The sequence below is a fragment of the Leptonychotes weddellii genome, chromosome 1, assembly GCF_054177405.1.
Source record: "Leptonychotes weddellii isolate Sample4059 chromosome 1, ASM5417740v2, whole genome shotgun sequence".
Classification (NCBI taxonomy): domain Eukaryota; kingdom Metazoa; phylum Chordata; class Mammalia; order Carnivora; family Phocidae; genus Leptonychotes; species Leptonychotes weddellii.
Window position 1 is genome coordinate 74,148,387 of NC_138369.1, and position 14,534 is coordinate 74,162,920.

A 14,534-nucleotide genomic window follows, 5' to 3' on the forward strand; every position below is an offset into this window, starting at 1 on the left:
CAGGAATCTCTCAATTTTTAAATATCGGTCACTCTTCCAATATTTAAAAAAAAAAAAAAAAAACGCCTGTGGTCAGGGGCGCCTGGCTGGCTCACTCAGTAGACCATGTGACTCTTGATCTCAGGGTTGTGGATCCAAGCCCCATGTTGGGTGTAGAGATTACTTAAAAATAAAACCTTTTTAAAAAACAACTGCAGCCAAACAGCATGTCTGGGACAGGATACAACCCGTGGGCTGTCATTTTGTGACATCTGAGTTACTCCTTACTTCGGGGACTCCTGCTCCTTCATCCCAGGCAACACTTTGCCTTCTGTGCTTCTTTTCCCTCTGAGACCTTCCTGCTTGGAGCCTGACCCAGGATACCAGTCCGGGAGGAAGAGTGTGAGACCAGGGGTCAGAGGGCATGCGCCACGTGCGCTGGAAGAAGACAGATGCCATGCTCAGACCTCTGAATTCCCTGTGAGCAAAGGGCAATAAGGGACTTTGAGCAGGTCTGTCACCCCCCTGGGCCCTCGTTTCCACATGAAGGAAGGATTCACTCACTATACAACGTCTAGACCTTTCCAGCTTCGCTGTCTGCAATCTGTTCTCAGCAAGGGGGATTGGGGAAATTAGGGTGGGCCATGTGATGTTGTAGTGTCTTATTAATATTCACTGTAGCCACCACTTAATGAGGGTTCCTACACATCAGGTGCTGTGCTAAATACATGCATTATCACATTTGACCCTCCCAACTGCCCTTTGAGGTAGGTATTTTCGCGTGTGCAGAGATGGTCACCACAATTCTGTCCACCCTCATATGCATGCTCCTTTGCAACATGACTTTGCCACTTTTCTCATGAAGAGGTGCAACCTATTTCTCCACCTCCACCCCCCCCCCAGCCCCCAAATCTGGCTGGTCTTGTGACTTTTTCTGACGGATAGAATGTACTGGAAGTGATATTCTGGGACTCCCAAGTTGAGGTTCCAAGGGGCCTTGCAGCTTCCCCTTGCTGCCATCAAATGCAGTGTTAAGGAAAGGTATCTTACTCTAACAGAGGGTGAGAGGCCACTTGGCGAAAAGCTGAGGTGCCCCAGCAGAGGACCAGCATACGCGCCAGATATGCGAGTGAGGCCATCTTGGGTCACTCAATCCCACTTAGCCTCCAGATGACAGCAACCCCAGGAGGGACCCCAGGTGAGGGTGGCAGAAGAAATGCCCAGCTGAGTCCAGTCCTAATTATAGAATCATGGATAAATGGTTATTGTTTTAAGCCACTAATATTTTGAAATAAGTTATTGAGATATAATTCATATATCATAAAATCCACCCTTAGAAAATTGTACAATTTAGTGGTTGCTAGTATATTCACAAGCTTGTGCATCCATTACCAGTATCTAATTTCAGAATATTTTCATCACCCCCAAAAGAAACCCATTACCCATTAGCAGTTACTCCCCACCCTCTGGCAACCACCCTAGCCCCAAGCAAACACTAATCTACTTGCTGTTTCTAGAGACTACTCTGGACACTTTATACATATTAATGGAATCACACAATACGTAGCCTTTTGTGACTGGCTTCTTGCACCTAGCAGAATGTTCTCAAGGTTCATCATGTTGTAGCGAGCATCAGTATTTCTTTTTTTTTTTTTTTAAGATTTTATTTACTTGAGAAAGAGAATGAGAGAGAGAGAGCACAAGAGGGGGGGAGGGTCAGAGGGAGAAGCAGACTCCTTGCTGAGTAGGGAGCCCGATGCAGGACTAGATCCTGGGACTCCAGGATCATGACCTGAGCCGAAGGCAGTCGCTTAACCTACTGAGCCACCCAGGCGCCCCGGTATTTCACTCCTTTTTACTGCTAACTAGTATTCCATTGTCTGAATATACCAGTTTGTTTATCTAATCATCAGTTGATGGACAGTTAAGTGTTTCCATGCTGGGCTGTTTTGAGTAATGCTGCTATGAACATTCATGTACAAGTTCTTATGAGTTTGTGAAACAAGTTTTTAGGAACATACGAAATATGTTTTCAATTCTCATGTGTCTATAGCTAGGCCAGGCATCCCTGAGTTATGTGGTAACTGTTTAACATTTTGAGCAGCTGCCAAACTGTTTTCCAAAGCAGCTGTATCATGTTACAATCCCACCAGCAATGTGTGAGGGTTTCAACTTCTTCACATCCTTGTCAGCACCTATGATGGTCTGCCTTTTTTATTTTAGCCATTCTAGTGGGTGGTGAAATGCTATCTCATTGTGATTTTAATTTGTGTTTTTCCCTACTGACTAATGGTTTGAACATCTTTTCATGAGCTTTTTGGCCATTTCTATGTATTCCTTGGAGAAATGTCTACTCAAATCTTTGCCTATTTTTAAATTGGGTGTCTTTTTGTTGGGTTGGGTTGGAAGGGTTCTTTATGTATTATGATACAAACCCCTTATTAGATTTGCAAATATTTTCTCCCATTCTTGGGTTGTCTTTCACTTTCTTGAAGCACAAAAAGTTTTGATTTTCATGAAGTTCAATTTATCTGTTTTTTAAGCCATTAAATTTTGAGGTGATGTGTATGCAGCACTAGATAGTGGATACACATTCCCATTTTAGAGATGAAGAAACTAGAGCCCAGAGAGCTCAAGTGACTTGCTTTAAGTTACACAGCAGATAGCTGATTGGTCAGTCTGATGTTAAACCTAATGCTCTTAACCAGTATAGATACTGCCATCTTGGACTAAAGTGTTAACAGAATGTTCTGGATTCAGGGTCATGAGGCTTGGGTCCCGGGATCCAAATCAAAGTGACAATGATGGAGGGTTATTTGAAGATTATGCAATCCATTGATTCCTTCAGCTGCTCTGGACTGTCTACACTGATTCATTAAGGTCCTCAGAAAGCTCTGTCTTGGCTACCTTAGAAATTTGTTTTTGTGGAGTCATGCTTGGCCTCGTGCTCTCAGCTTTCATCACAGAGGGAACCTGTTGAGGGTGTTGTGTCTGTCCTCTATCACTGACTATCACCTCTACACAGCTTCGGAGGGAAATTCCCGTCAGATATAAATGCTAGGAAAAGGCACTTTTCTTCCTCTGAGGACTTGGTATGTTTTCCCCTCATGAGCAATAAGGATCGTGATATCTATGGGTGTTTCCTTTTTCAGTTTGGCTGCCAGGAAGCTCAGAGTAAGGAACTAGGATATTTAGTCATTGAGAGGGTTCTATGGATTGCCTACTTTCATTCTAATTTTCTCTTTGGTCTTGACTTTCCCTCTTTCCGTCCAGTTATTTAACAGGTATTTCCTGACAACCGAAGTCTGTGAGGACTGAAAGATGAATTAAATAGGTAAGATCCTTAAAGCCGAATCTGTGGTGCCCCGCCCATATCCCCTTGGGCCGTACCCCTACAATACACCACAGCCTGCCTTCCAACTGCCTGAGGGATTTCTCTGCCTGCTGGAGATGCTCTCCCACGGCTGACCTGAAGAGCTGCCCTCCCCTGAGAGCTGCCCTCAGCCAGTGACTAAAAGGAGCTGACGTATTCATACCCAGCAACCCTGACCCTAAGGAGGTCAAACACATGGAGACGCGTGTTCCATAGCACCTCCCAGATTCCCCAGCAGGCTGAGCCCTAGCTGCCCACAGAGGTAACTGCCTTGAAAACACACCTTTCATCGGCCTTCTATTTTCTGCTCCACATTCCCAGTCCCTTACCAGGGCTCCCTGGCATCGTCTGCAACATGAATTTTCGTCTCAGGGTCTGCTTTGGAGGAACCCAAACTAAGACAGTCTCTGATGTCACGGAGTTTATATCCTATGAAGCTGATAACCAAGTGATTATTTAACAGCCGCAGCTCCAAGGAGACACTCAGGGAGTGGGGCAGGGATATGAAAGCCAGGACCTGAAGGGTGGGCAGCATGCAGTTGAAGAAAGGGGCGTGGGTGGGGAACAGTGTTCCCGGCAGATGTCACAGCCTCTGCTAAGGCCTGCAGGTGAAAAGGAGCTTGGGCATACCAGGAACTGAAGGGAAGGTATTCCAAATTTATTTCCCCTTATCTTGATTAGCATTATATTAAGAGCAATTTTCTATTTTATGCCATATTTTTCAATCGTCTGAGGGAATAAGGTAGGTAGGTAAAAAACAAGTGAGCAAAGGGGCCCTGGGCAAGTCACCCCCCTCTCCACGTTTCCGATTCTTTCTGTCAAGTGGGGGTGCACGTTCTTCCTGTTCTATTTGTGCCACAGCTTCGCTGGGGGAACCGGTGAGGCGGTGCCTAGAAACCGCTTTCGGACATTGCAAAGTGGTCCCCAAATGGGACAGGCAGTTGTGAAGAGGATCCATGAAGAAATGCATGTTCTTCTTATTTCCTAATGGGGTTACTTTCTTTGTCCTTCAACCACATAGCTGGTGGATATTTTACTCTCTCGCGTTAGTATACGTCCACAAGCTCACCCTGACTTCATTTGTTCATCTTTCTGAGTGGCTGCAGCAGGGAAGGAAAAAACCAAGGGCTTTGGAATCAAATCAACTTGGCTCTGGCTCCTGGCTCCATTTACATCCCCTAATTAGCCAACACGGGGAGGCTGATACGTTTCTATAGCTCAGGGGTGCTGCTTGGATTAAAGGGCTCCTCCTGGCCCAAGAGGGCTGCTGAATGAATGTTAGCTTCAGATCTTCACACTCCGAGATCAGAGGAGTCTGGGGTCTGTGTTTACACACAGATGCACGCCCTCTCTGCATGCAGCTCCAGGATCCCCTATGAACCCAGAAAATGCATTTGGGCAATGATTCTGAAAAGGATGAGTCATCGCTTTGCGCCAGATGGCCTGGCTGGGCCACAAACACCGCCCCCCACCCTTTCTGTGCCTGGCCAGAGTAGAAAGGTGTCTGCTGGGTTTTCTGTTTTGGGGTTACTGACCTCCAGCTTCCACCAAATCAGCAGAGGTCCCCCACTCAGATGAGTTTCCATATCGCTGCCTGGAGTCCAATGATGCAACAACCTGGGTGCTTATCTGCGTCCCTCAGTGCTCCCCAAGCTCCTTGGGTTTAGGGCTGGGTCTTGCTCACCTTTTCACCTTTCATAGTTGCTAAATAAATATTTGTCCAATGAATGAAGGTAGGCACTGTTCTTGCTCGCAAAGAGCATATAGACTGGTGGTCTATGCAAATGGGAGGGTAATGCCAGAGAGTCAGCATCCCACATTCTGTGAAAATCCCAGTGTTCAGTCCGTTTTGTAATCGCTGGAGCTCATCCTGGGAATACCAATTTCCAGAAGGGCTGGGACACAGCTGGGGATGATCCTTTGAGGGATGGACAACTTCCTACAAATGAGAGAGGAGTATGGGACAAGCTGGAGCCTAGAGTTGAGGCTAGTGCTGCCCACCTGTCATTCCCCAGAGTTGGAGAGAAGTCACACAAGGGTCACACAGTCCCCTTCTCTTTATGGGGTCCTCAGAAGCCTCACAGTCTCCTTCTCAGGGGCTCCAGGCATCATTGGCTTTGCTCTGATTCTGGCTCCCTGGCCCTGGACTAAAGATGGGCACTGACAAGGAGTCCCTGGTCTGCACACTGACCAGGGCCTATGAGGCATCCTGGGGCAAGAGTCCCCCTAACGGGCATAGCCTCCCCCAAATCGTAGCCAGGTGAACCTTCCAGCTCCTCTACCTCAAGGAGTTTGATATTCGGACCTACAGAGGGGATCAGCAGTTGGTAGCAGGTCATAGAACAGGCAGTAAGCCGAAGACGAGGCAGCAAAAGCCAAGAGGTTGCCCAGGGCCTCTCAGATGTTAACGCCCACCTGTCATGCCCCCCCCACCCCAATCTCCGTCCATAAATGCAGATTTGGATCCCAGAGGCTGCACTTCAGGTGATCCTGATGCTGCTGGCCTCTGGACCAGAGCTTGAGCAAAGGACAGTGGTTGTTAGTGGTAAGACATTAGCTGGTAAGTGGCCAGGAGGGCAACATGAGAAGGCTCCGGGGACACTGGCTGCTGGAGGACATCAGGAAGGCCCAGCCCTAGAGGGGTTGTGGCTTGTGAGTCTCTTTCCTGTCCTCCTCCTGCACCCCCAGCCCTTCTCCTTGGGCAGTCCCAGCTCCTCACTCCCTGTGCAGACTACAGGAAGCCCTCCAGTGTCTCTGCTCCTTCTCACCTCAAAGGGTGGCGGCAACTGGAATCACTTAGGAGAGTCCCAGCGAACTGTATTTAATTGGTTGTTCTGGGGTGGAGCCTGGGTGTGATGATCTGTAAAACTCTCCAGTTGATACTAATGTGCAGGCAAGGCTGTGAACCACTGGCCTCATCAGAGTTTCTGAAACTCTGACATGAATATAAATCAGCTAGGGATCTTGTCAACAAAAGAGATTTTCATCTAGTAGGTCTGAGTGGGGCCTGAAATTCTGCATTTTTGATCCTGAGGACCACACTTTCAGGGGAAAAAGCAGTTTTCCTAAGAATTAAAAAAGGTAAGACGGGAGTTAACCACCTCTGATCTAATCCGAGCCTAACCCGAAGCACAAAGCAAGACTCTGCTGCATTGACTCCCATGAGCACATTTGATCTCAGACAGTTAGACTCAGCCTGTCTATACCACAAGCCCACTGAAGGGTGATGGATCCAGAATGGAGATCCAGGGTTGGGGGGGGCCCGCTCCCAGCCGTGCCTGCCCCGGGCTTGAGGGCCGAAGGCTTGGTGCGTGTGTATTCTGTCTGTGACTCGGCTGGCCAGGGCCCAGACCCAGCACTCCTACTGTCCACACGGGGTTGTCTTCCTTCCCTTGCAGGTTGGGAGGGTGGGTAAGCTGAGCTCCAGCCCCGGGTGACGGCCCCAGCCTGCTCCTTCTGCTCTCCCCTCGCTGACCCCGCCCCCGAGCAGCACGACCCTCTCCTGGACAACAAAGCTGCTGCCAAAGAGGCCTCTGGGCAGGGCGGAGGGAACAAAGGAGAGGATACCCCTTCCTGTGTCTCCCCACTGGCGGTGGACCTGGTGCCTCGAAGCCCTGGTCCTCGGCCCTGGCTGCCCATCGGAACTACCTGGGGAGGCCCAGGCCTCTCCCCAGACCAACTAAGTAAGAAACCCTTGGAGAGTGACCCGGCATGAGTAGTTTTTACCACTTACCAGGTAATTCCACTGCGCCACCAAGTCAGTGATGATTTAGCAGCCCATGGGGTAGAAAATAACTCTTTGATCAGAGATAGGACAGTGACATGATGTCCACAGCTGCCTGCTCAGACTTTTCTCCATCTCTCATTTCACTCCTAGGCCCTACACTTAAGAATATGACAAGGACACCTTCTGTTTGGACTAGACTACTGAGGGGGGAGGTCATCACACATTTTATCTCATTTAATCTACAACCCCATGAGAGGGTGTTATTTTAGCTACATTTTAGAGGAAACTGAGGCTGGAGAGGTTGAGTGATCACACGGGGTCCCACGGGAGAAGCTGGGGCCAGGATTCAGCCCCAGGTCCCCTGTTCTTTGGGCGTATGAGTTGGTCACAGTTGTAGGGATATAAACCAGGGAGACATGGGCCAAAATAGGAACGCAAGTTCTAAATTGATGCAAGTAGGTAGCACCCAGCCAGGTACGGCTGAGCTGACATTTGTATTTAAGTACAAAACTCTGGGTCATGAAGGGGACTGTGTTCTTCTCTGCCTCTCTTTTCTATTTTCCAATTCCAGTACTACCTCCTCCATGGAAGCTTCCAGAGCTCTACTCCCTCTCCACTCACTGTCCACATCAGTGGTTCTCCGAACTAAGATCAGCTTTTAAAAATTCAGATCACCACACTCCAACTCAGAACTATATGGCGAGTCTCCAGCAAAGCGGTCTGAAAATCTACATTTTTAACAAGCAAAATGGGGGAATCTGATGAGTATATACTTTGGTGAACCAGCGATGTAGCCCCTTGCTGCTGAAAAATGTGGTCTGTGGACCAGAAGAACCAGTACCAGCTAGGAGCTTGATGGAAGTGTCAAATCTGGGGCCAAACCCCTGGCCTACTACATTAGACTGTGCATTTTAACAAGATGCCTGGGGGGAGGGGTTACATACACTTGAAAGTTTGTGAAGTGCGGCTCTGTCTAACCTGTTAGGTATACAGAGTGTCTTCGGATCAGCAGCTTAAGCATCACCCAGGAAACCTGTAGAAAACAAATTCTTGGGCCCCACCCTTGACCTAGTGAATCAATGTAGGAGGAGAGGCCAGGAATCTGCATTTTAGCAAGGCCTCTAGGTGATCCCATGTGAACTCAAGTTTGAGGGCCACTGCCTGGACCAGGAGATTACGAAGCACTTTCTCAGTTGGGAGCCTCTTTGATCCTGGCAATCGGTTGCCCCACGCCAGATGCCAGCTTGATCAAAGGAGAGCTGGGCCTGGCAGAGGCTCGAAAGTTGTCATGCCACACGAGGCTGAATGGGCAAGGCCTCTTCCTCCCGACCCCCTCTTTGATAGCAGCTTTGAAGGACTGAGTCAACCCTAGTCTTCAGTCTGGGGCTCTTTATTTCTCTTTATTTCATCTATGTAATCATTCACTTCTAGTCCTGCCCCTGGCCCCAGGACCCTGCCCTCCCCACAGCACAGCCAGTCCACGGAGCTTCATCTGTTCTTATAAAGAACACACTGGTCAGTGTGCACGGGGCTCACATTTCTCCAGTGATGTCATGCTACGGACCTCTTTTCTGCATCTTACTTGCTTCGCTCCGCATGGTGCTCGAAGGTCTCCCCCCATCGGTATTGTGCACTGAGTCTGTGACGTCTGCCTCCTGCAGAGTGCCTCTGGGCTGCACCCAGCTCCCCCAGCGCCCCCTGATCACGTGCCCAGGTGGCTTCCAACTCCTCAGTGCCACCAAGGACGCCGTGACAGACATCCTCCTCCCTCCTCCGTGTCTCCCTGTGGACCCGTGTGAGTTCTCCCTAATTTATAGGTGGAGAAACTTGAAAGGCTTCCAGCCCAAGTGACTTGCCCAGGAAGTACAACGTGGCAGTTACGAACATGACTTTGGTGCCAGACACACCTGGTCAGATAACCTGGCTTCAGTCCCTTCACTTTTCTGTGCCTCAGTTTTCACATCCGTAAAATGGGAATGATACTAGTATCTAGCTTATGGGTTCGTTATGAAGATTAAGTGAATGAAAACCACTTAGCAGGGTCCCTAGCACATAGGAAGTATTCAGATAAATATTCCCTGTAATTTTGCCTTTCTTCCCAGAGCCTCCAGAGCCAAGTCAAGTTACTTGACTTCTCTGTGCCTTGTTTCCATACCTATAAAATCAGCCTGATGGTAAATCCTCTCACTCATCGGACAGAGTTGTAAGGACTGGTATATGAACAGCTCTTAGCCTAAAATCAGGCACGATGGCAGGAGTCACGTAAATGTTAGTTTCAATTGTTATTTTGACCCAAAAGGAAAGCAAACAATAGCAACAATCATAATATCAAAATGTATCAAGGCCGAGTGTTAGAGCTGGAGGGTGGGTTGGAGAACATCTGCCCCAAGCTCACTATGTGTTGAATGGAAAAAGTCTTTTGACTTTTTACACTGATTTTTTTCTTTCCTGTCTCAGTCTTGTGTTATTACTGACTTCCTTGCATGCCCCTTTTCAACATGACCTTCAGCAGTGACCTTAGAGGTCTTCAGAAAAAGCCTGAGGCTTTTTGGGGGGAATGAGCAAAGGCCAGGACTGGTTTGGAGATTTTGGTGCATGAATTGGGGCCGGCAGGACTTGTCTGGGTTAGGACAGGCTTGCAAGAAGCCCTAGGTTGGGTGGTGCTCGGCACACCACAGCCGAAGGCAAGAGGCACTGGGATTTCCAGAGTTCTCCTAGCCCGGGTGGGAAAGCACTGCAGGACTCGCACGGAGTAGGCGCTTACTACACGGCTGTTCTTTTATGAGCTGTATCGGGGCCTGGTTTTGTAGTGGAAAGAGGAGGAGAGGCCCGTCACCCTGGAGGGAGTGTGGGGGCTTGTTGCCTCACTTTGCAGAGAATCCCTTGTGTGTCGTGAGAGGGGCTGGAAGGGCAGCCCCTGAGCTGCAGAGGGGAAAGCAGACGCTGGGGGCCGACGCCCGGCCGCACAGGCTGCATGGGGGGGGCTGGGCCAGCAGAGGGCGCCACACACCTCCACACGGAGCTGATGGCGGGCCTGGGAGAACTGGGGCCGGCTGGGCGCGGGTTTGCCTGGGACTGCGGGGTTTCCCAGCCCGGAAAGTCCCAGACAACCTAAGACCAGTTGGTTATGCTGGCTTGAAGAGGCACCCACTGAAGCGGCGCACACACACGCGCGTCAGTGAACACGGCGCACGTGACACAAACTGCACCTGCACTCCCACCACACATGCACAGCACACACCCATGCACTCCACACCCCAAGCATAACACACGCCACGCACTCGCACACACACGTACAACTCGCCCCACACACTTACAACATACATGCAACACACTCAACGCACACAGGCAATACACGCCAAATACACGTGCATACATGTACCCACAAACATGCAAAATAAGCGGCACCTCACAATACACACACGTACACCACACCACATGCAGCGCATATACAATACGCATCTACACCACCTACAGGGGCACAACGCACGTGCCGCAAAATTCATCCACACTTGCACCCACACGCACCCAAGACACTCCTGCACTTCACACCGCGTGAATAGTACACACAGCCCACATACACAGGTACAACTCAGATAATAGGTGTGTGCCACACATGTGCAACTCACGCAACCCACACACTCACACAAGCATGCCATGCACACGTAACACAGTCACAACACGTGCACACCTATACCACAAAACATACAAAACAAAAACCCAGTCACAACACACACATGCACAATGCACGTCGCATTGTGTGCAAAACATACATAATCACACACGTACCACATATGCCACTTTGTACATCAACATGCACACACATAAGAACATGAACACATGCATGTGTGACTACACACCACACAAGTCACACCTGTGCACAGCGCACAACACACGCAGTCACTTGGCCCACGGGCACCGCATAATGCACGACATACGCGTACTACGCACAACACACATGCAAGCTGTTTACTACACACACAACACACACGTGCGCAAACACACATATACAATGCACGCACAGATATGCGTATGCACAGCACATTTGCATAATGCACGCGCATGTGCGCGTGCACACACACACACACACACACACACCTATGGGTAGCCAGAGACCCTCTTGTCTGAGGCAATGTTTCTTATTGGCAAAATGAAGACACTCCTTCTTGTTCTAGGCCAAAGAAAAACCGTATCCAGAGCATTTGAAAACAATATATTCATTCATTCAGCCCTCATTTCTTTACTGTCTGCATGGCAGGGACCTGAGCACTGAACAAACATCAGTGACCATTTAGCTTTGGTTGTAGTGAGTGTTATGAATTCAAACTTCTGAGAGCACAAAACTGCACCGGGGTGGGCCTGGCTGGGTCTGGAAGTTTCCTGAAAAGAGCTTCTTAAGCCAAGACCTGAAGCTGGAGCGGCAGGGTTGGGATGGGTAAGATGAGTGAGGCACCCACACGCGCAATGTAAGGAGCCACTCTCCCACGCGCTGACCTGTATTTGCACGGCCCCGAGGGTGAGCGCCAGGCAGGCAGGCTGAAGGAACATCCCGCCTCCCTGGCCTCCGCCCAGGGCTCAGAGGAGTACATTGTCTCGCTCTTGATTGCGGCTCTACATGGACTCGCTCACCCACAGGGTCAGAGCATGTGTTTGCTTGTTGGGAAACTCTCTGGGCTCTAGGAACAGCAGTGGCTTATAGGAAGGGACTTCCCCGAACTAACCAGCCACTTTGGCCCTGGCTGCTGGACCAGAGCCCTCCTCTGCAGCTGGCCATGGTCATGGTCGGGGAGGACAGGGGATGTACAAGGCGAGCTCAGCCTCTCCCTGGGTCCAGCCTGCATATTGTCACACTTCCCAGCTTGCCTCCTGGCCGTGGGGCCACCCTGCCAGGCTCGGCTGCATCAGCACAGCATTCTGGCCCCTGGGCACTGGGACTGTGCCCTGAGTCTAGTAGACTAAGGAGGGCAGCATGGGGTGGCTGTCCAGGGAGACTGGAGCTTCTTGGATTCCAATCCCTGCTTTGGTACCTGCCAGCTGTGTGACCGTGGACAAGTTACTTGACTTCTCTGTGCCTTGTTTCCATACCTATAAAATCAGCCTGATGGTAAATCCTCTCACTCATCGGACAGAGTTGTAAGGACTGGTATATGAACAGCTCTTAGCCTAAAATCAGGCACGATGGCAGGAGTCACGTAAATGTTAGTTTCAATTGTTATTTTGACCCAAAAGGAAAGCAAACAATAGCAACAATCATAATATCAAAATGTATCAAGGCCGAGTGTTAGAGCTGGAGGGTGGGTTGGAGAACATCTGCCCCAAGCTCACTATGTGTTGAATGGAAAAAGCTGTTTGACCTGATAATCCCGAGACAGAAGGACTAGAACCGGGGTGGGGAAGAGAAGAGCAAGTAAGAGCTCCTCCTTTTCGCACGTGGAGCGCTGGTTAAATCACCGGACCCACCCAGAGTTTCTCACTCAGTGGGTCTGGGATGTGGTCTGAGACTCCAGGGACCACATCTTTGGAATTGCTGCCCTTAGGACAGTGGAGGCAGAGTGGAGAAAGTTGGCATCCCTAGTCTGCCGCTAACGTCTCAGAAACAGGGGAAGCCAGGGCCTTACTTACAGTGGATGCCGTACCTCGGGCAGCGCCCTCTGCAGGGGGATGCGGGCACTGAACGCCTCCTCCAGGCTGAGTGGGGTCAGCTCATCTTCGGATACCGCCCCATCTTCCTCCTCGGCCGCCCAGTCCCTCTCTGGGGCCTCTTCATCCTGCCTTCTGCTCGGCTGTTTGATGAGCCGGTAGCTGCCACCTCTCCTGCCCTGGGTCTTGTTCCTTCTGGCCCTGGGTGAGGCCACGGCCACCAGGAGCTGATCCTCCCGCAGCGAGATAAAGGGGGGCAGACCCTCCAGGGGGCCGTACTCTTGGCCCTCATCCTCGGCCTCCAGCACCCATTCCTGGGATTCCCCGAAGTGCAGGCGGTACCCAGCATCAGGGCTGCGCGGGGCGGCCTGGGCTGTGCGGGCAGGGTGTGGGGCGCGCGGGGGAGGGCGCAGCATGGCCACCATCAGCAGGGCGCATCCCAGCATCAGTAAGAGCAGCAGGAGTTGCAGTCCGCATGGTCCATGCCGGCATCGCTTCCTTAGCAGCATGTTGCTGGAACTTGCCAAATGCAACAGGTCATATTCAAGTCCGCTCCCTCCTCCAGCTCCAGGTTCCTTCCGGCGGCGTGCAGGAGAACCTGGCTTCTAGTTCCACCTGGAAGTTTTTTGCTGGTCACTTAACCTGCTCCTTTTTTCCCATCTGACATTAGCCAACAGCATGTGTGAGACTGACTTGCACTTACAATCAGAAAGCCACGGGACCCAGGTCCCACCCTGGCTCCTCTCTGAGTGGATTTCTGTAATTGCCTTCTGAAAGCCCATTCGCGGGGTCTGCAAATGGAATCGTTTTGCCCCCTTTACCCCCTTTATCTCCTTGGGGAAAAAATTATTCCATTCTGCTCAGGTGTTTGGTCTCACGTGTTTCGTCTCCCCCCTCCCCCGCCCTTTGCATGAATGGTCAGGTTGCTATGCGATGTCTTTGGGGGGAGCTGGTGGGTCCTCAGTCCAGCGGAGCTGACAGTCGTCCTCCTTTGGATGCTTCAAGTCAGGTCAGATCAACAGATGTGAAGCCGGCAGGCAGCGCCTGATTTCCTTTCACACATAGCTCCGTGCTCAGCTGAGAGCCCTCTGCCAGACACATCGGGAGCCAAGCATGCGCCTCGCTCCTGGTCCTAATGCCCTCACTGTTCCAAGGCTTTGCACAATCCCACAGAGCACAACTCCAGGGCAAAATAAACACCGGCACTGCCAGGACCAAACCCAAACAGGAACATCCCAGAAGTTCAGATTTGAATCTCACTGATAGAAGACTTCTTTACCCACCCACGGGGGCAGGAAAGAGTATTCCCTCCTGATTTCAGAAAGGCTGTACCTGCGGGCATTGATGCAAACAGCTAGCTATCTATTGCACCCTGAGCCTCCCACGAGTGATCTGGAAAGTTAGGCTGGACTCTCCCTCCTTCTTGAGGACCACTGTCCTCATCCTTCTGAGAATGAGGAAAGCTGGGGGGAGATGCTCCCTGAAGTCCCTCCTGCCCACAAAAGCATCTGAATGCCTCTTATACACGGCCACTAAGGGGGGGAAATCAGGAGAAGAGTGGCATGTTCTTCAGTTGTAAAACCTCCTTCATTCAACCAACAAATATTAATGAGCACCTACTATGTGCCAAAACTATTCCGGGACTGGGAGTCCAGCAACGAATAAAACGATGTGGGGATGAGCATCTGGGGCAGAGGGGATAGCAAATGCAAATGTTCTACAGCGAGCATGTGCCGGGCCTTTCCAGGAGCAGCAGAGAATCCAGTGTGGTAGGAACAGAGTGAGGAGGGCAGAGTGTGATGAAAAACAGGATGA

General features: G+C 50.5%; 1 protein-coding gene across 2 annotated transcripts in view; it reads right to left on the reverse strand.

The window, feature by feature from the left end:
• The window catches only part of GALNT15 (polypeptide N-acetylgalactosaminyltransferase 15), a 48,134-nt gene extending 34,216 nt beyond the window's left edge, over positions 1-13,918 (reverse strand). Inside the window, exon 1 of one of the 2 annotated variants that reach the window (XM_081826149.1) lies at positions 12,702-13,918. In XM_081826149.1, coding sequence (XP_081682275.1) covers positions 12,702-13,228 — 527 coding nt within the window. In that variant the 5' untranslated portion in view covers positions 13,229-13,918. The remainder of the gene's footprint in view (positions 1-12,701) is intronic. The other variant, XM_081826155.1, reaches the window with a different exon arrangement.
• Between the last annotated feature and the right edge of the window lie 616 nt (positions 13,919-14,534).